The sequence below is a fragment of the Myxine glutinosa genome, chromosome 7, assembly GCF_964187855.1.
Source record: "Myxine glutinosa chromosome 7, kmMyxGlut1.1, whole genome shotgun sequence".
NCBI lineage: Eukaryota > Metazoa > Chordata > Myxini > Myxiniformes > Myxinidae > Myxine > Myxine glutinosa.
In genome coordinates, this window is record NC_136267.1 from 157,604,655 (window position 1) to 157,628,823 (window position 24,169).

At 44.0% G+C, this 24,169-nt stretch overlaps 1 protein-coding gene across 1 annotated transcript in view; it reads right to left on the reverse strand.

Moving 5' to 3' along the window:
* MYO3A (myosin IIIA) overlaps window positions 1–24,169 on the reverse strand; it is a 256,573-nt gene that overhangs the window by 97,734 nt on the left and 134,670 nt on the right. The window contains exons 24-26 of the mRNA XM_078782456.1: window positions 14,078–14,283; window positions 8,884–9,158; window positions 8,264–8,344 (exon numbers count right to left, since the gene is read on the reverse strand). Coding sequence (XP_078638582.1) covers window positions 8,264–8,344; window positions 8,884–9,158; window positions 14,078–14,283 — 562 coding nt within the window. The remainder of the gene's footprint in view (window positions 1–8,263; window positions 8,345–8,883; window positions 9,159–14,077; window positions 14,284–24,169) is intronic.

The following is a 24,169-nucleotide window of genomic DNA, read 5'->3' on the forward strand; positions in this document are numbered from 1 at the left end:
AATGAGCGGACAACATGACGTCATCGCCATGCACGTCCGCCTTGCCTGCAAAGTTCCAGAGGAACCATCTAGCAGTGCGTCATTACGGATTATAAATACAGATACTGTCAAGTGCATGCAAAACTCACAGTTACCGACCTGGTTTCGCCCTTGTTGGGGCTTCATCAGGGCAACGCAGTGAGGTTTTCCATACACTTGTAACTCTGTGACCCTTTCGGTTTTTATATCAGTCACTATGCGACCTTCATATCATCAGTGGAGAACCGCCAGCAAGGTGTCCCATACAGCTGCTGCTGCACCTTGCTGGGAGCGATAAGCACCACCTGCCACGCGGTGACGTTATCTCTGGTATCCACTCATCATATGGAGTCGACCTGGTTGCGGTTGGGAGTTACTAATAATGGTATCTGTAATCTGGTTCTCCAACCTAATGAGCGGACAACATGACGTCATCTCCATGCACGTCCACCTTGCCTGCAAAGTTCCAGAGGAACCATCTAGCAGTGCGTCATTACGGATTACAAATACAGATACTATATATATATATATATATATATATATATATATATATATATATATATATATATATATATATATATATATATATATATATATATATATATATATATATATATATATATATATATATATATATATATATACAGGGTGATTGAAAAGTAACTCCCTATTTTAAAATATTTAGAAATTATTTATTTATTGTAATATGTTTCTCAAATTTTTAGTGTTTGTTCCTTGATGTATGAGAATTTATTCTGTGTTGGTTTTTTTTCAGATTATTTTTTGTTTGAAATTCGGAAGCCCTACAAACATGGCTGGACGTCTTACCCTGCAGGAACGTGCCCAGCTAGTGGTATGAAGATTGGTCTGATCTCTTTAAAAATATCCTCTGGTCTGATGAAGGGGTATTTCACATCGGTGGGTTTGTGAACCGTCACAACTGCTATTACTGGGCAGGAGAAGATCCTCGTGTTATTTCTGAAAAAACGCAATATCGGCCCAAGGTAACGGTGTGGTGTGGAATGACTTCGGAAAGGATTGTAGGTCCCTTCATTCTTCGCGATACCATGAATGCCAAAAGGTACCTCACCTCACCATGCTGCAAGACGAAATCTGGCCAATTATCAGTGCTTCGGAGAATATTGAAGATTTGATTTTCATGCAAGATGGCGCTCCTCCACATTTTGCTATTGTTGTTCGTGAATGGCTGAATGCCCACTTCCTTGGGAGATGGATGGGTCGTCGTGGTCCGTATGAGTGGCCAGCCAGGAGCCCTGACTTAACACCATGTGACTTTTTTCTTTGGGGTTGGGTAAAAGAGCAAGTCTACTGTACCAAACCAACGACTTTGGAAGAACTTGAAGGGCGAATACGAGAAGTTATGTCTTCCATCCCACAAGAGTTCCTGGTGAAATCAGTTGACGCGGTTCCCGGGCGGCTTGAGAAGCTGGTGGCGAATTCTGGTGCCCATATCGAATTTTAAATAAAACTTCATGCTATACGCTTTCTTCTTGTAAAAATTATAGTTAAGAAATAAATTATAAGTATTTTAAAATAGGGAGTTACTTTTCAATCACCCTATCTATATATATATATATATATATATATATATATATATATATATATATATATATATATATATATATATATACTGTATACATACATATATATATATATATATATATATATATATATATATATATATATATATATATATATATATATATACATACATATATATATATATATACGTATATACTAGCTTGGCTCGGCTCGCTGCGCTCGCCTCACCACGCGTCGTTACTGAGGAACGGACTTATTTTAGCTGAGGATAATGACTGTACCTGAGTTGCTGTGTTGTCATGATTTACACCAATCATAATACAAACAATTATTTTGCACAAACGTATTTGTTTTATTTGTGATATTACATTTTTATAGGCAATTTAGGTTGAAGATTTAGGTTGAAGATTTAGGTTGAATGTTTTTTTTTTTCAAGAAAGAACCCCTCAGCACATAAATGCCATAGGTGAGGGGTAGGTGCAGACTGGAAATTTTGGACGATTGCACCTCACCACACATAATTTAAAACACTTCACCACCACATAATTTAAAACACCACACAAATAAGTAATTTAAAACACCTCACCACCAAGTAATTTAAAACACCTCACCACCAAGTAATTTAAAACACCTCACCACCAAGTAATTTAAAACACCTGAGCACCAAGTAATTTAAAACACCTCACCCCCTCCAAATTCAAAACACCTCACCACCATGTAATCCAAAACATTTCACCTCCATGTAATTCAAAACACCTTACCATCATGTCATTCAAAACACCTTACCATCATGTCATTCAAAACACCTTACCATCATGGCATTCAAAACACCTCACCACCACATAATTTAAAACACCTCACCACCACATAATTTAAAACACCTCACCACCGCGTAATTCAAAACACCTCACCACCAAGTAATTAAAAACACTTCACTACCACGTAATTCAAAACACCTCACCACCACGTAATTCAAAACACCTCATCACCAAGTAATTCAAAACACCTCATCACCAACTAATTCAAAACACCTCATCACCAACTAATTCAAAACACCTCACCAACACGTAATTCAAAACACCTCACCACCACATAATTAAAAACACCTCACCACCACATAATTAAAAACACCTCACCACAACATAATTCAAAATACCTCACCACAACATAATTCAAAATACCTCACCACCACGTGATTCAAAACCACCACCATGTTATTAAAAACACTTCACAACCACGGAAACAAAAGTTTCAGGGAGTAGTTAAGTGACAACAAACACTGCCCAAATATGTAGATAGAGATAAATGACTGCACCTGAGTTGCCGTTTTGTCATGGTTTCCGCCAATCATAATTCAAACAATTATTTTGCATTTGTATTAGTAATATATGTGATATTACCTTTTATAAACAATTGAAGTTGAAAACTTAAGTTGAAAAATTTTTTTTTGCCCAAAATAATTCCCCCCCCCCAAAAAAAAAACATTGGAAAATTTTTCAAACAAATACCCTTAGGACATAACGACGGGAGAGATATGTGCATACCAGAGTTTGGTACGATTTCACAAAACTTTGAGGGAGTAGTTTAGTGACAAGACAACACAGACACTGCATATATATATATATGTATCCAGTATATATGCCAAACGAAAGTAACCAATATAGAAAGCATAAATAAATGCCTTTGGGGAAAAAGTGACATTTAAAGAGCTTTCATTCAAAGAAGGAGATGAAATGATAAAGACACCGCCAAGCATATACTCGTGTACCCAAACATATATATAAACCAACTCTGGTGCTTCATGCAAAGGCAGATTCAGTGCTGCCAAAGCAGCGTCATCGCGACGATTACACGAGGTCGTTTTCCAAAACTTTCTCAGTGGCAGTCATGGCAGGAATTTGGAATCTGTTCCAGGGTGCCAGAAATAACTTGCCCGCTATTCGTGTAGGACACCGTGGGATATTTAATGTTCACCAACTAATACTAGCAGACGGGACACCCAGTAAAATGACATCCCGAAGGACGGCACAAAAAAAAAATTTGTATACAAGAGCGAGACTCGTGTAAGAGCTAACATTAATCCCCAAAAAAGAAAGAAACGTATACATAGAACATATAATAAAGGGAGCGGGAGACAAGATGGGGAAAGAGAGCGAAGCACACAAGTACAACAGTCGAAAACAGGGACATCAGGAGATCTGTGGGAGGGAGAGGGCTTGGGGCGAGGAGGCATGGGGGGGGGGGGAGGTGGGGGTGGGACAGGTATAAAACACATGGACACTGGTAGGACTTCCAGGAAAGAAGTTGGTATTTAAAAAAAGTGGATCTGGGGTGAATTAATGGGGGTAGAAAAGATAAAGGTTTTGGAAGGGGAAGATATGAGATGGTGGTGAACATCTGTTTTAAAGACCTGGAGGGAGGAGAGGGATTTAAGAGAGTGAGGGAGTTTGTTCCAGAGGCGGGAGTAAAGAGGAATGAAGGAGTGAAGGTGAGCAGAGTGTCTTTATTTTGACAATTTCATCAGAAGAGGGTTGCTGGCAGATCTTGTGTGACATGTATGAATATTTGGGGGACAGACCACAGAGAGAGCTGGGGGACGGGGGAGCAAGGCCGGATAGAAGTTGGGAGAAGACAGAAAGACCACCAACCTGCCTGCGGTTAGCGAGTGAAAGGCCCTCACAATCAGCTTCATCGCAGGAGATTCCAATGATTCTGAAAGGTTTGGTTTCAACCACGTGAAGCCGAGCTGGGTGTGAGGCAGGAGCACCAGCCCAGAGGGGAGAACAGTATTCCATTGAGCTGCGGATGAAAGCCTTGTATGTGGTGAGGAGCTCAGGTGTGCCAAGTAAGGACTTCGCACGACGGAGGATGCCCAGTCGGCGACTGGCTTTGGAGGCCAGATTTGAAATGTGGTTTTCCCAGGAAAGATCATGGCAGATAGTGAGACCCAAAAGCTTGAGTGACAGAACTTCTTGGAGAGGATTGTTGAGAAAGTAAATGGGAGGGTTGTTCAGTCAGTCTTTTCGGAGAGACATAGTAAGAGTGTGAGATTTGTCAGGATTGAAAGACATGTCAGGATTGATGAATCAAATGGAATCAACAAGACATTCACTGAGGTGTGGCACCTGCCATGGGAAGCAAGGAGAACATGTTTCAGGAGTTAACCCTTAGTTTGAGTAAATGATGAAGGGTCAATGCTTGAAACGTCAGCTTCTCCTTGCTTCCCAGGACGGTTACAATATCTCAATCAACGTCCTGTTGATTTCATCCATCGTTCTACCTGTTCGCGATGCAGATAAACAATGGCCTTCACCTGCAAGACTAGTTCTTCATTCTCCATTGATGAGTCACCCTTTCTGCGGAGCATGAGGGTTAAAGCTGATAGTTATAGCTGTGCGAGATTCCATCCCATGCTCGACAGCTCAGAGGCGAGTCGTGCAAACATCAAAGCCATCTTGACAGCTGAACAACGACATAGTACATCAGTATCGTTGTATTTTCAAATTGTATTTCTGATTTTGTCTGAGGCTTATAAGAGTCTGAGGATATGATTAGCTTGTTGTCACATTCACTGTGGCTTCATCATCACATTCTCAACAATATTACATTCAGCAGCATAGCAGTGCATCTAGAAATGATGCAACCAGCATCCAGTGGCTGCATACAGCATGTGAAAAGGAATGCTGTCTCGCTCATCCATTGCTTTTGCATAATATGTGATAAAATGTGTTGGTGTAGTTCGTTGTGGAGAATGTGGTACAGTCAGAGGTGTCAATAAGTCACTTGAGCCAAGTCTCAAGTCGCTGAAGTAAGCAGATTTTATTAATTTACTTGTATATTTATTATGTACGTTGAAATTAAACATACAACGTATTAACTTCAATTGTTATCTTTTATGATACCAAATACTTCTTTCTGTTTTCCTTTCAAATAAGTCGTGATAGTGGGGCAACTTAGCATAACAATTGTGCATTTTGTGAGGACAGCACCAAATTTGGTACACTAGTAGACTATCATACTAGTATCTATCTATAATTCCAGTAATCTCTGTACGTTTGTACGTTTGTACGTCTGTACGTCTGTACGTCTGTACGTCTGTTTGTCTGTGACCGCTGTTTCTCGACAACCACGGGTCCGATATACTTTTAACTTGCCAGGTATATTGCTGGGGACCCGAGGATGTGCCTTTTCAAGGTTTCATATTAATCGGACAATTACTTACCGAGCTATGTCCAAAAAACGATTCAACCAATCAGAGAGCAGCGAACGATCGCGTGTGCCGAACGTGGCGGACACACTCTGCCTCGGATGGCACATTTGAGAGCGTATTCATTTATTTCACGTTTGCAAACTATGTTGGCGTTAAACTATGTTTTAAAACTAATAAAACCGAATTTGCGATTCATTCGCTTTCCTGCGCGTTTGTGCACGCGATGGCGATTTCTTTACCAAACTCCGGAAGCCGTTCGCTTTGGACCAAACCATTGCATGTAAATAGAGGGGGGGGATTGTCACCGTACTCGCAAGCCGTTCGCTTTGGACCAAACCATTTCATGTAAATAGAGGGGGGGGGGGGGATATAATTTTAGATATCTATCTATAATTCCAGTAATCTCTGTACGTTTGTACGTTTGTCTGTGACCGCTGTTTCTCGACAACTACCGGTCCGATATACTTGAAACTTGCCAGGTATATTGCTGGGGACCCGAGGATGTGCCTTTTCAAGGTTTGAAATTAATCGGACAAGTACTTACCGAGCTATGGCGATTTAGCCGTTCGCCGTTCGCTTTGGCGTTGCGAATGGACCAAACCATTCATGTAAATAGAGGGGGGGGGGGGTTCTGTGGTCGTTCGCTTTGGCTTTGCGAATGGACCAAACCATTCATGTAAATAGAGGGGGGGGGGTTCTGTGGTCGTTCGCTTTGGCTTTGCGAATGGACCAAACCATTCATGTAAATAGAGGGGGGGGGGGGGTTCTGTGGTCGTTGCGAATGGACCAAACCATTCACATCGAATCATCGAATCACATCGAATGGACCAAACCGTTCGCTTTGGACCAAACCATTGCATGTAAATAGAGGGGGGGGGTTCTGTGGTCGTTGCGAATGGACCAAACCATTCATGTAAATAGAGGGGGGGGGGGGTTCTGTGGTCGTTACTGCCACGTGGTTTCAAAGTTTTTTTTTGTTGTTGTTGTTTGCACGCATGTTTTTTTGCACCCACGTACGGGCACGCCCTAGGATGTTTACACACACACACCCCTACACAAATTTTTTTTTTTTTTTTTTTTTGGCAAGGAACGGGCACCCACGTACGGGCACGTCCTAGCTTATATATAGTACGGGCATGCCCTAGTTATGAAAAGATCTGGATATTGGGCCATCTCGGATTGAGAGATTTGATCTTTGCAAGATTTTGATTCGATTGGGATCGAAGAGAACACCTTCTTCGTCTTCTGTACAGTGAAGTTGCCAGCCCTGAATTCTCTGGCTACATCTGGGTGCTTCATTGGGAGTGCAACCATGTCCCTCAGGTGAACAGGGACCCACCTGGCATAGTGTGTGTGGTCTAAGGCATGGAACCATGGGACCAGTTCCGTCAGGGCATCAAGGTACATCGTGAATGAAGCCTGCCGCAGAGAACGCACGTAGACCAGTACCAACATCTCTAGTTCCAGCACAGTTGCCCAGTACTGAAAGTTGGGAATGTCTTCTCCTCTCTGGTGACACCAGTCTTCGAACTCAGGCAGGTCTTCTGCATCATCAGCATATGTCATACAGTGGCGTTCATACGCACGGTGTTGCAGGATGTGCAGTGCCGCTGCAGTGATTTGATGAGCTCTTCTTGTGCGGGTGACGTGGGCATCTCGCAGGAAGGAGTCGGCCGTCCCTGGCGTTGCAATCTCAGCTTGCAAATCTGCAAAATCTGCAAATCTTGCTAAAATCAAATCTATGAATCTGAGATGGCCCAATATCCAGATCTTTTCATAATATGATAGTCTACTAGTGTGCCAAATTTGGTGCTTTCCTCACAAAATGCACAATTGTTATGCTATCTTTAGCTTAGCTGCCGGACTATGATATAATTTACAATTATTGATGACGTTGAAACCCCAAGTGCTCCAAGCCAAATGACATTTATATCGTCACAAAATCATTTTATCAGGTCGGGATGTGCTTCTGGACCTGAAAATAAAAATTAATCGCTTGTTCTTGTCACCTACCCAAATCATCCACCTAGTTTTGCCATAACTCGTCCACAACATTTTGAAATATCGTGCTTTATATTGGTTTTTTGCCCCATCCGTCATTGGTGAAGAATCACTTCAAAAATAAATAAATTAATCGTATCAAGATCCAGCTTCATATCTTCACCTACATCTAATCAATTCGTCCTTGTTGTACACCTCACCTGTTCAACAAATTTCGTCCGAATCAGTTCACAACGTTTTGAGATATCATGCTCACAGACAAACATACAGAGGTGAAAGCATCACCTATGGCGGTAATATTAAATCTGAATTGTAACCAAAGGATATAGGGTTTTGTATGACAACCGAACAGAACCAAAGGGATGCTCCCTGACCGGAACAGTCCGTTTCGACCAAGTACATTTGACTTCGTAATTCTCAGCTTTGTAAATGTAACATCGTCAACAATCGGCTACACATTGAGCCATGTACCTTTCTGAATGCATCTTGCCGCTTCTTCCTCTTTCCGTTTTTCCTCCTGGATTTTCTTCCGGGCACAATATCCTCGGAATGCTGTCAGACAGCCACGAGGCACATCGAGTGAAACGGTAAGGGTGCAAAATGAATGAAGTCACAAGGCCAGGACATTTCCCATGAAAGTTTGCCCTATTAGAGTGACTAAGTTGACTGTTGCATACGACACTGAAACTTGAACTCGAAACTGATTGCGATTCTGCCTGGAATTAAATTAAAGTGGCAATCACCTCAAAAGTTATAAGGTAAACAAAATGAATTGCACTTCGAAAGTTAAACAGATGATTTATAAAGCTAATCAAAGATGTATAATGAGAACTGGTAAGGTGCAGTATGGCAATCTTACCAGGATGGTGTGCTTTACCATAACTGAGCATATTGACGATAAAAATATAATCCCCACATTTCCGAGTGATAATATTAAGCATCTGTGATGATGTAAGGGCAGCATAAGCTAATATCACAACTCTGATTGGTTATCATTTTAAATTTTTATGAAACGGCCAAATTATTTAAACGGAATGACTTCCAAACTGACAAAATTATTATGCTGAGTGTGCCAACCAATGCCAGCCTACCGGCCTGCACAATGATGGCTCCCTGCTCCCGGCGATGCCGCAGAGCTCGAAAACGTCTCGCGGCGAGCCGAGCACGTACGCAGGCCTGAAATCTGGCCAGGCGAGTTTCCATCACGAGCAGCATTCGGTCTAGCCGCTCTACATGATTGTACTTGAGGAAGACCTTGGTGTGACCAACCAACCAGCCCTGCAGCCCCACGTGCTCCAGGACGGTGCGGACGCTTTCGGATGAAGCCAAGGGCTGATCGTTTGCTGGAAAAGCCAACAGGTAGTACCTGGGTGGCCATTTTTTAAAAGGTTAGGTTTGTGTTAGAAACAGAGATAAATGCTCAATAAGATCAAATGACCAAGTATGAGTTACGCAAATGCTCCTTAAGATGTGAAGAAATTGATTATTAAAGTTAGTAATATTAAAGTGGCAGTTGGTGATGATTTATGAGTACAAAACAACAAATATGTGCAGCCAAATTTATGTAAGGATATCAATAAATAGAAGAAAAGTGTTGAAAGAATAAAAAGAAAAACAATCCCCAAAAGCCACTTCCTTTTGTGGATTTTGTGACCTTTGCAGACGCGTGAAGCATCTACTGAATGCAACGCTCGGTGCACTCTTCCACCCACTCCTCCTCAGGTTTCTTTCATCCGGGCCCTCATCCACCATTCGTTCTCAGAAGTGCATATTAAAGGCTTGGTGGCTGTGTGTGTTTTCTTTCGTTTCAGTTGAAGGACACACTGTGGTCCAAACATCAAATGGCTGAGGCCTTTGTTCTTGTACAAAATTTTGAGTAAAGTCATTACTTGCACGTTTATCACAATTTTGTCATTTCTGCGAACATTGCGTCCTTCAACTGTACTCGTCTTTTTATCCCACAGGAGTAGGTTTAGAAATCGCTCAGGGTCTGCAAAGGCCAAAACAGAGTAATCATGGGCCCCTTGGGAAATTTAGTCCAAGGGAACTCATGGCCATCGAAAAAACAAAAATTCGAGTACATCTTTGGTGCTCTCTTGATATTTCAATTTGGGTGTTGTCAATCATGGACACAACAGAAGTGTATTATTAAATTAGACATTGGGAGAGATATTCCATCGAGCCCAAGACAAGTTGGAATTTGGAAAGTGCTTAAGAGGACGTATTATCTCCTCTACTAGTGGAGCTTATGTCGATTGCACTGCATTGCCAATGCATTTGAGAACTTGGGAATTCACAAGCTGTCTTTTCCACTGTAGAAAAAGTGAAAATGATGAAGTGCTGCTCTATCACTCTGAACATTTACTTTTCAGCAGAAAGTTCGCTATGACAGGTTTATTGTCATTGGACTCCAGTAATTTTGCACTTTTCGCCTGATCCACCATTATTTTCAAATCAGATGACAACTAAAGATTATATGAATATTCATCACAGGATATTGAACTAATTTGACGTCGGCTTCCTCCACCCTCTCTTCAATTTCATCCATCTCATTTACTCCATGAAGTAAATGATAGTGTTTCTAAAGCACACAAAGTACAGTTTGACTTTGGAAAGTAGTTCATATATCTTAGCCTCAACTCCAAGTCACTTATATTTAAAGACATATCCGCAAAACAATTCCAATTAAATACAATTTTTTCCACTCCCCCCCCCCCCACCCCCCCCCAAGGCACAGTGTCTGCAAAACGGATTTTCATCCACAAACCACCAAGACAAACACTTTGAATCATCCACCGTAAAGCTCTGAAATTCCTCCAAGTGATGGCAAATCTAATTTTCATATCAATCCAGTTAGTTGTGCTAATTGATGTTCCATATTTATTTTCTCTCTTTCCCTTTCTTAAAGTCGAGCATGACAAAACACTATTCCCCTCTCCATCCGCCAAAAAATGCAGTATGGGGGCTGGGATTTGATACATTGTAATACAATTCAAAGTTATAAAGAGGCGACGTATGCGCACGTGTGCACACACACACACAGACACACACACGCTAACGGAGGTGGATCATTTGAGACCTGGTAGATCTCCGTTCCATCTCCTGAGACCCACGTACATGTGGGGATAGCAGGCACAAACAACTTACATGCATACACACACACACACACACACACACACACACACACACACACACACACACACAGACACACACACACACACAGACACACACACACACACACACACACACACACACACGCTTGTGATAGATAATACAAAGGGTGCACTTTTTCATATATTTGCTTATAGGATGTGGACAGCCTGCATTGTTTATCAAAAGTTGTGCTGAGATGGCCTGTTTGGCATTCCTTGGGATGTGACCATCATCATTGTAATGGATGGGGGGGGGGGGGGGGGCACAAGCATTGCCATGAGTAATCATGATTTTTAGTGAAATATCTCATATTTGACCTTTGCCCATTGGGCTGTTACCTTTGACCTAAATTTGCTTTTTGGTTCTTTTAAAATGAAACCCTTTTACAGACATCCATCTATGATACAGTTTTAAGCCCATTTATACACTTAAATCCCCACCAATATGATACTACCGCTAAAATAAGCCCCCTGGATGATCTTTGAACCCTACATGACCTTAAACACACAACTCCAGCATGGAATCTCCCCAGGTGATGATTGTCACACCCAAAGGAACAACTTAAACATGTATGCCAGACATTAACAAAAAATGCCATCAAAAGTTGTTGTTTTTGTCCCTTGGCAGGCAGACAATGTAATTAATATGAAGTGCACTAACATCACATACTGTCTTTTTCCTGCTGCAATGCATGTACAAAGTCGTTCCACGAGGTCTTTTTCAATAATGGGCCTCCTGGATCTGCTTCATGGGAAGCCCATCATCGCTTTCTGCCAGAGAAAACATTTCAGCTAAACGGACAGTGATTGGTTGATTGTAGATGCTGACAAGCCAATCAAGTGAGAAACATTGTTCTTGATGTCGCCTGACTTCTTGAGTATTCTTTCTGCAGCGAGTGTTTGTATAGGTGGGAAGCACTCCATCACACTCCAAACATGACCTTAAGGATAGTAAAAGCTGCAAAAGCTCAGGTAATGAGCAACTCATCTCAGACTGTTCAATACTTTCCCAGCTGTTGTAGCAATGGCATTTATGTGGTTGGTCAAGTTGAGGTAATAGTTAATAGTAGTGACCCTTAAAGGATGTTGACCACCTGTGATGCCTGGAAATGTTTATTACCGAACATTTTATGTGACATGTACGTTTTCATTTGTCAGAGCAAGTCAGATTTTGAAATCTGGTCTCTAAAGTCTGGTGCATATTGGGAGTGCTCCGCCAGGCCACATCCTTGCAAAGCACCATTTAACTTCTCTAATAATACAAGGAGTTTGAATCAAGATGATTGGCTCTTTTATTATACCTTTCCCCACTGGGAACTTCAGAGGATAAAGTTCTGTGCATCCTTGGCAAAACACATCAGGAGGTAATTACTTTATTTATTGCCTCCCGATAGGTTACCATTAGCTAAGGGTCTGCCACTTTCTCGTTGTAGACAGGGGTACGACCATTTAGTCTTCTAACACCTCATCTGGTTTTGCATCCTTGACCTTTCTTTGCTCTTTTGATAATATATATATATATATATATATATATATATATATATATATATATATATATATTGTTGCGGATCTCGCCGCCGGCCTTCTCCCCTTACCAAGGGGGGGATTAGTCCCCTTGTCTTTGACTGGCCGATGGGACCCGGGACCTATGACGTCCTTCCCAGACAGCGCGAAATAGGGTATTAGGACTAGAATCGCTATTACCTAATTACTCGCGCTACCCTGAAACGAGGAAATAAGGCCTGCACGAACGGTGCGTGTTGAGACGCCGAGCGGTGCGTACACGCGATCCGTGCCATTTATACGGTGAACCTGGTTCTAGCGATCTTATTCGTACCACGTTTAGCCAATGGAGAAATCACAAAGGCGATCGAATTGGGAAAAAGGAATAACAAGGTTTATTTACACTATACAGGGATTCCAGAAAAAGAGGACACAGTGCAGCCTTAAAACAGTCTTAACCTAATACCCAGGACAAACGGGCCCGTCACACACACACTCACATGGGGCTTGCAGCTGCAGGGTGATGGTCCGCGTCCAAGGATGGCTCCCGTGCAGCTCCCTCCGGTCTCCGGTTCGTCCCGTGCAGGTGGTAAGTAGAGAAGGTGGGAGCTCTCCGCGTGTCGTTTGGCGCACAAGGGTTAATATGGGACGATTTGGTAGGGAGCGGACTTCGGCGGCTAGCGGTTATCACTGGCGGCTATTACCGCGTCTACTCGCGTGGCTGAAGTAGGCGCTATTCGCCACCGGCACGTCTGGCTGCAGCCGTGTACTCAACGCCTCTTCTTCCTCTCCTCTGGCGCGTACGTTACACTGCGCGAGTTACAGTTCAATGCCTCCAAAGCGAGTGATGCGAGTCAAGTTCTCTCTACACAAGTCTTTTCACCAATACCGTGTGCCCACGAGTTCTCTCAGTCCTCCAGCGCTAGTCCTCCGGGAGCAAGTCCTTTTCTCTGCGAGACCTTCAAGTCCTCCCTTCTCTGTGAATCCTGTGCAGTCCTCCCTTCTCTGCGAGTCCTTTCAAGGGCTTTGTGCAATGACTTATATAGGTACGCCCCACGAACCTTCTAGAACTCACCAGAGTGAGCTGAGCGCCTCTCCACGCCCCCTCACGCCATGCCGTTAAAACCCTGGTTGGCTGGTGGCTCTTACCGTCATCGCCTCTGACGCTCCGCCTTGACGCCGCCCCACCCCGACCCTGCGCTCCTCCTTCTTAGGCCTACCTCGTGTTACTCGACTAGTGAGCGAGCAAAGGGCAGCAAATGCTGTGGGCAGCCAAAGCGTAATAAACTGAGTGGGTCAGCCAAATGGGGCGCGGGATCAATTATGCCCATTGAGGTGGAATTGGAGGGTGAACGCAAAATGAACAGGACCTAAACTCATGTCTTTACACCAACGCAGGTATCACTAGGGGAAATGGCCTATACTTACACATACTATGACATAACTAATACAACAGGTGGCCTACGTGTTGCTCGTGGACTAACTATGGGGGGCAACCCTTTAACCTTTAATGATCAATATGTGCAATTCTCAAAACTGTAGCAATATATATATATTATATATACTCGTATATATAAAATCAAGGAAAAGATTGAACATGTACGTACACTACTTAAAAAGCCATGTTTACCTGTGAATGAACTTTGCAAAAGGAATTCTATGGGAGTGACCCTGGCTTCGTATCTTTGCCGTCTCCAGCACACCGGCGTAGCGCAGTTGAACTCGCACCTTCTCACGATCAAAGCAATCTGGGCGACATGCGTTGTTGGGACGCACACAGCGTACAAAGTGTGGCTGTCCCACAAGTATTTTAGATGTGAGATTGTGCAAGGAATGCTGGGTGAAGGAAACAAAAATGGATATGGAGGGGTATGAGAATATTGTAGAATAAACTGTTAGATGCACAAAATATCAATATCTGTATCTGCTATCGGGATGTCTCGTGACTGTGGATGTAACGATAAACGATGTTATATTTTGAATCCTACATATTATAATTATGGTGGTAGGGTAGATTAATTGTTATTTGCTCACAACTGAGTTATTTGGTCCCAGATATAGTTCCTGCCGGAAAGGGAAATGAAAAAAACATTTGTAATCTACGAAATACATTTAAGAATTTTTGGAATATACTGTATACATTTTCAATTAGAAAATGCAAAATGCAACTTTTGGTATATACTGTATACATTTTCTATTAGAAAATGCAAAATGCAACTTTTGGTATATACTGTATACATTTTCTATTAGAAAATGCAAAATGCAACTTTTGGTATATACTGTATACATTTTCTATTAGAAAATGCAAAATGCAACTTTTGGTATATACTGTATACATTTTCTATTGGAACAAAAATGCAATTTCATATATATTTGACTTTTGATTTTGCTATTGTATTGTTTATTCCTATTAGCTGTAGTATTTACCATTTTTGTGCCGTTCATTTCTTAATGTTCCTTCCTTTTCATTTATGTAACAGTTGACCATGTGGAACCCCACCATGGAGGATGATTATGTGTGTTGAAATAAAGTCATCAACTAGAAAGAGCAATCAGAGATTGCAGACCCTCACCAGGATGTGTTTTCAGTCTTTAAGCCCTACGCAGGAAACAAATATGGCGGCCGAACCACGTGACCGATGACGTCATCATTTTTTTTTTCTCCACCAATTTATGCCTAGATTATGCTCAATAAATTTCATCTTGATCGATGAAGCTTTGTACTTGTCGATTAATGACATCATAATGGAGGCACCTATGACATCATCATCAACATATTTTATTCCCCATGGAGAGTTCTTTCCAATGAGCCATGTCTCATTTTTTTCTACGCAGCGCTTTCAGATATAGAGGTGCAAATTTTTTCGGTTTTTCCAAGATGGCGGCCGAACCACGTGACCGATAAAGTCATCATTTTTTTTTTCTCCACCAATTTATGCCGACATGACACGCTCAAGAAATTTCATCTTGATCGGATGAAGTTTTGTACATGTCGAATTATGACGTCATAATGGAGGCACCTATGACATCATCATTAACATATTTTATTCCCCATGAAGAGTTATTTACAACGAGCCATGTCTCAATGTTTTCTATTGAGAGCTTTCGGAGATATAGAGGTGCAAAGTTTTTCGGTTTTTCCAAGATGGCGGCAGAACCACGTGACATATGACGTAATAGTAATCATAAAATTCTACAGGTAGAGTTGCACATATGGTGAAAATTTTCTGTCAATCGGACCAATGGTTGCAGAGAAAATCATATTTATTCTGTGCGGACAAACAAACAGACAAACAGACTCAAATGCAATATCCTCTCCCCTGGCGAGGGTAACAAGTTCATGCATGCGTATTACAACCCGAACCCAACGAGTTGCCCTCTGAATTTACACTCAATGGTCTTACGATTACCCTCTTTAGGGATTATGCGACAAGAGTTAATCAGATCAGAAATATATATGGTGTGAGAAATCTCTGAGGATATCCCGGGACTCAATAGCTCAGTGGGCTGTCACCGCGTAAGTGATGAGGTTCCTGGGTTCGAGTCCCGGGTTGAGTCATAATTTTTTCACACGAGCCCCACACAGGAATTTACTTCCTGTTTCTTAAATTGTTAGATGAGTTCATCTTCAATGCACTTTCACACACTTGCATACACTCACATCCAGGGTCTGCCAAGCAGGCCTTAAGACATCGGCCATTATAAAGCTCGCAGTGTTAGTGTGAGAAATATCTGAGGATATCCTGGAGACTCAATAGCTCAGTGGGCTGTCACCGCGTAAGTGATGAGGTTCCTGGGTTTGAGTCCCGGGTTGAGTCAGAATTTTTTCACACAAGCCCCATGCAGGAATTTACTTTCTGTCTCATAAATAAATTATATATATATATATATATATATATATATATATATATATATATATATATATATATATATATATATATATATATATAATATATATATATATAAATAAATAATCGGGAGATTAAATCAGACGCGGACGTAGCTTCAGGACGTCGATCTTTAATTTTCGACAAGCTTTTGACCAACAAAGGTCTTCTTAGTCGTCCCCAAGTTCAACGGAACTTCTTGTTCAACTTCCGTTGAACTTGGGGACGACTAAGAAGAAGACCTTTGTTGGTCGAAAGCTTGTCGAAAATTAAAGATCGACGTCCTAAAGCTACGTCCGCATCTGATTTAATCTCCCGATTATTTATTTAATGCAAATGAGACGCCCTGCTCGTACTGTGGAGTTTCTACTATTTCTCACAGTTATATATATATTGTTGCGGATATGGGATTTGCATCCATCCATATCTGCTTGTAAATATTCCCCTATTTCCTCAATACTTCCCAACTATCCCCAATCCCCCATTCCCTAGTCCCATTTTCTGTAAACAACACTCTGTAGACCCGACCTCCCCCTATTTCCCCCATTAAATGTCGTGCCCAGGTTCACCGCATCTCATGTAAGACAACTATAGGACATCTTGCTAGTTATTCTTAGTCTATGTCAGTTAAGGACTCGTTTCCATTAATTCTGACCCTTCGTTGCACCAGAATGTGATTGTATGGCACCGTTAGGAAGTTTAGGACCTCCCAATACCTCCCCGCAGCTCTTCCTCACAGTTCAACAACAACAACAACAACGAGCGCAGGAAGTGCGCGTCCTCACTCCGGCTTGGTTGGTAGGGGGTGTTGGGAGGGCACCAGGCCTTCCCAACGAGCCGCCATCAAACATGTGCTCGACGGGGTTACCAAATAGGGGCTCCCTGTCAGCTCCTCGTCAAGGGCGGAGCCCGGTAACCCCCGCACCCAATGGAAGCGGCGGACCGGCCCCAGTGGGGCGGAACCAACCAGCCGAGGGCGTGTCACTCCCCGCTGAGCATGCGCGGTGAGAGGGGGGGTGACGTCAGATGTGCGCTGAGCTTGAAGCAAGAAAGACGTCCCCTTCGAGCGCTGTGAGACCTCCCCGCATCTTCTGGACCGTGCTTTATCCTGTCCCCGAGCCAAGGTGCACCTTGTGCTATCGACCTACCTGTCCCTTCCTGCCATCAATCCCTGTGTAAGTCAGCCTTGTTCCGTTTGTCTGTGGTCTGTCTGGGATAAGATAAGACGGTAATTAAGTGCCCATCTTTTCTGTGTCTTTACCTCACTGCCTTGTAATCTACCCCTTTTCTCCACCACTGTAATTATACCCTCCTCCGGAGGTCTTGAGAACTGTACCCCTTGCGTCGTTTCCTCTTTCCCAGTCGTCGTGTCCTTTCTATCATTGATTTGGCATAGCGCGATTTGGCCAACGTCTGGGTGAATCGGGTGAGTTGGGGAAGAATCGGGGGAACTGTTAGGTCGCGGCAATACCACCGCTCGGTAAATAACATCTTTAACCGCGTCTGTAACTATATATATATAGTGCGGGTGGGGGTGCGGGGCCTGTCACGGAACGTCAAAACAAACGGCCTGCCGGGGCCGCCCAAAAGTCGGGCGTGAGGGGCGCGTCCACTAATGGAACGCCTCTCGCTTCCCAGATCGAGGGCCACGTGGTCAGGAGAACCTCATCCCTTCTGGTTGCCCTGCCGTCCCACCGGGAGCGCTGGCAGGGTGTACTTCAAACTAAGCTTAAGTGTCAAGTGTTAAGTTCCTCCTTGCCCTCGCAAGGGAAAGGCTAGGGTCAAGCTCTTCCAAATTTCCAAACACTAGAAATCGGACGTCTCAAATTAATTAATTATTTGTTAATACATCTCAGTCGCCCGCGACCTCTCTAGCGTGGGCGTCGAACCAGTTCATTTCCGGGCGATCGGGCCGAGTATCGGCCCGGCCGTGGCCGAAGCCGTTGATTCCGCCGTAGCACGCTAACGCGTAGGCTCGCGCGTCCCCGGTCCGCCGGGGCTCCGCGGGTGTCCTACCGTGCCCGGCACTGCTGATCTCTCAAACTTCCGGGAGTAGGTGCCGGTGCCCGGGGACGGAGTTCGCTGTCTAAACATGGTAGCGCTAGGCCAGTGGGACCACCGGGACCCACGTGCACTCACAAGTTGTTATGCGCGTGGGCGGCAGTATCACACCGGGGCGCCCAAACGCTCCCCGGCTAAAGTTCATCCTGAAAGCGCCCACATTGTGCGGACAAACCAAGTCAAGGGCCACGTGGTCAGGAGAACCTCATCCCTTCCGGTCACACTGTGCCTATCGGCCGGCCTCGAAGACCGAAATTGTGACGGTGTGACAATATATATATATTGTCACGCGATTCCCCTCGGTTAAGACCAGGAATCGCAGATGGCCAAACGAGCTTCAATGGAGGCATCTATTCAATGACGGATTTGACTATACAAGCACGGGGGAAGAAGGAAGAAGAGGAAGCGGCGAGAGCTCTTACCTCACAGCCCACGCGCGCCAGCGTCTTCAACCTGCAAGGTGATTAAACTTACACGAACACAGGATTTTGAATAGAAAAGAAAATAATACAAGGATTTTTTTACAATAAATATCGGGACAGGAAAATAACGCGCCGGTAATCACTAAACCCCTCTAATGGAGCGCTCCCACACTTCACTTCAAATACAAACAAATGGGAATATAAAAGGAAGGTAAGCAAACGTGTAAATTATCATGCACTCAGCTCGATTGGCGCCTTGGCAGCGATCATCCAGTCCGAGCGCGCACTCCGGTGTTGGCGGGAGGAAGGCCGCAATCCACCTCGTTCGAGCGCCGCTAGGTCTCACCGGTGTCTCGCCCACGTGTCGTTTCTGCCTAGCAAAACTGCCGCTCTCCGGCTGTAAAACTCGGCACGTCTCCCGGTGACGTCTCCGATCTCTGCCTGGCTCCGTCCACGTAGAATCACTCGCTTGGCGTCCAGAACGGAAAGGCAAGAGTGACGAGGTCAGAGGACAATAAAAAAGGCAAGGTAATTTCGAGGAGTGCAAGGGAAGTTCAGGGCAAGCAGAACATCGAGCGCACGAGGCAGTCCAAGAGGTAAAGGGAGATAGAGAATGTCACTCTCCGACCACTTGCTTTTACATCCAGAACAAGAGAGCAAACGGGAACGTCGACGCTGACAAAGCCAAGATGCGACCGCTCGCTACGGATCTTGCACGAGAAGGATCAAAATGTCTCCTCTCGGTCCGTGGTGTCGCTTCTCCTCTGACGTCACCGGCCACTCCCCTTCCAATCAGTCCTTCGCAAGGTGGGCGTGGCCTCAGTCTGCCTGAGCAATGAGTGTTGTTGTGTGGTGATGAAACTGGCTGCAGCTGCATCGGCGGTGCCCCAAACTAGCTTTTGTTGAGTTTTATAACATGGGGGGGGGGGGGGGGGGATTAATTAATGTGTGTGCTAATGGGAATGGATTCCTAATCTACGTGTCTATGTGTATTGCCATAGGAGACACAGGGATGACCACAGAGGGAACGACACACCGGGGAATTAGCATAATCCCTACAACTACTTAACATGCCCCACCCCCTCATGGCGGGGACACAGATACGCAGCTTACTCCGACAAACGGGCTACAGGTCCTCTACTTACTGTACATCGAAATGGTTCTAGCTATCACGACAGACGAAGCATGATACCTACACAGATCTACCTAGATCTATATATGCCTACCCAACCGACATAACAATATATATATATATACACACACATACACACACACACACACACACACACACACACACACACACACACACACACACACACACACACACACACACACACACACACACACACACACACACGGTGTTTCAAAAAGATTGATACATCTTTTACCTCCTGACATTTCTTTTTTTTGACCTATACCGTTTTCCTTGTCAGGGTTTGGTGGTGTTATCGTGGTATTTTTTCCCTGGGATTTCTAGCTCCGTAGCTCAACTATGCCATTGACAGTGGAGCAGAAGACAAAAGTAGTGGCTCTGTGGTATGAGACTAAATCAACAACCACAACAACATTTTCTGTTGTCCTCAGGTGTCAGACAAGATCTCCTCAGGTGGCAGAACCACCTGAGATCACTGAGTGGTACCTGAAAGGGCCTAAGGTCACATGCGTATGCGCCTTCAATGCCAGATTGGGATTGCCAGGGCCTTACTGGTTTGAGAATGACAACAGCAGGATGGTGATAATCACCAGTGAGCGCTACCGGGCCATGCTCCAGAAGTTCCATAATGATCTAGCCCAAAAGGTCACCCCAAACCAGCTCAGCATGACCTGGTTTATCCAGGACGGTGCATACAGCTGGTGACACCATCACTTTCCTGCAGCAGCTCTTCAGAAACCACCTCATTGCCCTGGGTACCGCTCTGTCTACGTCAACTGCCCTGCCACACTAGATGACCTGAAGCAGGAGGTAACTACCTCCAGGCAGTGCCACATGAGACTTACAGGAAAGATGGACAGAACTTTCGAGTCAGGATCAATGTCTGTCTAAACCACAGAGGGGCACAAATCGAGAACGTCAATTACAAGGATTTTGCGTAAATGCCAATTTCAGACCTTGGGCTCTCACTAACTCTGGTAGTGACTCACTGCAATAGCAATCAGTGATAGAAAATACCATGTCATAAGCTTTCAAGAGATGTTTGGTTCACGACCCATCTTTCACAACCCATCCTGTTCTTCGTCACAGGTAAATTTGATGGAAGCAAACGTTTCACTGATTTTTGACGAGGGGCAAACGTTTCTGGATGTCATGGTGAGGAGGAAACCAAATGGAAGCTTAAGTACCGCAGTGTATAGGAAACCCACCCAGACCGACCGTCACCTCCATTTTACGTCTTGCCATCCAACACACCACACAAGAGCTGTGGTGAATACACTCGTAAAAAGGGCAAGGAATATACCGTCCACCGTGGAGGACAAAAGGAGAGAGATCAAGCATCTCAAATGAGTATTGAAAGCCAATGGCTACCCAGACCACCTCTGCCCAAAAAATGAAATGGTACTGGCACCTCCAAGAATCCAGGACGTGCCACAGGAACCACCTAAGGGCTTCTGCGTCGTACCATTTGTGCCACGAGTAGCCCAAAGGATTGGCAGGATTTTGAGACCGGTCGGGGTGAGGGTTAACTACCAACCGATATACACCTTGAAACGTGCACTGACCAAGGTCAAAGACAAAAGACAAAATAATAACTGCACAGGTGTGGTATACACCATTCCATGTGACTGTGGTGGAGAATATATAGGCGAGACCGGAAGAACCTTAGGCCAGCACATTAATGAACACCAGAAGGCCTTTGAGTGTAATCACCCAGAAAGATCTGCTATTGCCAAGCATGGAATAAGGGTGGGCCATGTTCCTCTATGGTACAATGTGAATGTGCTGGCGGCATCCCCGAACCGGGCCAGGAGGCGAATACTGGAAGCCTGGCACACTGACCAAACGAGGGCACCATTAACAGAGGAGACTGTGGTGTTACCACAGGCAGGGCCGGCGCTACCATTAGGCCAACTAGGCAGCCGCCTAGGGCGCAGACATCAGAGGGGCGCATTACTGAACTTGTAGCAATAGCTCGAAGACTTCCAAAGTCTATGCTGCCACAAGAAGTACTTCTCTTCATACCACAACAAAAACTCCTGGATAATGTGCCTAATGTTTCCGTTGCTTTAAGGATCCTTCTCACACTTCCAGTGTCAGTGGCAAGTGGTGAACGTAGTTTCTCAAAGCTCAAAGTTATAAAAACTTACATATGCTCTACAATGTTGGAAAAGAGACGAGTTGGCTTGGCAACTACATCAATTGAACATGCCCAGGCATCAGCACTTGATCTGGTTGAATTTGTGACAAAATTTGCAAAGGAAAAGGCACGCAAAGTGAGATGTTGATGTGTCTGAAATTGAAACTTTTATGAGACATTTTAAACTCTGTTTGTCTGGTTTTTTTGTTTGTTTCTCTGTCTGACTGTAAGCGAAATATTGTGGTGACATGACGGGTTGGTTACGCCAAGTATCCTTAAATGGTATATATATTTAAAGGTGTGTGAAGTAAAAGGTTTGAATGTTGTGTTGCCAATGGCTGAGGTATGCATTATACCGAGTGCCCTTTAGTTCAAAATGATGTGTGTGCCAAAATATTTTCTTTTGTATTTGCGAAAGATAATTATCAAAGATTGATTATTTAAAATTTTGATTTTGCATATCTAAAACTTATTGCTCAAACCAAAAACTCTTTTGTTTATCTGTAATTTCCATTCACACACTCGTAAAGGGACCAGTTTCTTTATTTTGCATTGCAAACCACATGGAGTGTTATATTTTTTTTAAGTGAAAGCCCATTTGCCCCAAAGCGTGGGGTAACAGGGCCACTGCCATATTAATGGATATTGCGCCTTTAATATTGGTGCTGTTGGCATCTTACGGTATTTATTCTTGCAATTTAAAATAAATTTAGCAGTTTCAAGTTTTCTGCTTTTTATTTTTTCTACAAAACATATTTTTAATAATCGAAATTGGCAAAAAAAAAATTGGGGGGTGGGGGAGGGGATGCAAGTAGCTGGCCTTGCCGAGGGCGCAAAATAGTCTGGCGCCGGCCCTGACCACAGGCATACGGACCTCTCATTCATAAATACACCAGAGAGACACCGATGCTGGGAGGAGGACAAGGACAAAGTGGGACATAACCGACACAGGCAACAAGGATAACAAAACACATTACACCGCTCAAACACGCATAAAACACTGGCAATACAGGCCGATCACGGGTCAATGGTCACGAGGTCTCTCAACACAGCTTTGTGATTGGTTGATAGAACAGGCCCACCCCTTCCCCCAGGTATATCTGGGAGGAGGTAAACAAGGGAACTTCTCTTGCTAACTTTTTTGAAATTCCCGCCGAACAAAAAACGACTCCTGCGAACAATTGACGACGCTTCCGAACCCCCGCGCATGTTTGGCGAACTTTTGGAGCCTAAAATATGAATGTTGGACTTTGCCATTTTTTCGACATTCGCATCCTTCGCAAACCGTTCGCGTGTCCGTGAAAACCCACCTTAAGGTGGGTTTTCACGGGACTCGCGAAGGATGCGAATGTCGAAAAAATGGCAAAGTCCAACATTCGTATTTTAGGCTCCAAAAGTTCGCCAAACATGCGCGGGGGTTCGGAAGCGTCGTCAATTGTTCGCAGGAGTCGTTTTTTGTTCGGCGGGTATTTCAAAAATGTTTGAAATTTATAGCGAACGTTTCCAGCATCCCGGGTCGTGCTTTGCTCTCAAAAATGTCTAAAAAGCTTCGTCATATGCGCACGACCTACTCACGACGTGCGTGATGTTCGCAAAATCTTCGTTAAACCCCAAACAGATTCCGACAGTTTGGATAATGTCTCGCGCATGTCTCGCGAAAGCAGCGAAGTTCGTCCGATAATTTCTCGACCTATTCACGAACTGTTCGCGTACTTCTTCGTGCGAAGTTCTCACGAACGTTTGGCGCACGTGTTTGGCGGCAAATCCGCACCACGTGACGTCTGGCCTATATAAAGTGCATGGCCGAGGTGTCTGACTTCATACTGCGACTAGACAGCGAACTATTCACGAAGAGACCGATCAACTCAAGACAGCTATCAACTCACGTGGAAACATGCCGTTTCTCTTTTTCTCTGGTGCTTTTGCTTCCTCTTCTTCACACTTGCGCTTCAAACACAGTCCTACAGCAACAAGCAGCAGAGCTTCCTCTTCAATATCAAAAGCTTCCTCTTCATCAATGGACAGGACAGGTTTCAGAGCTTGCTGGTCCATCTTCTGT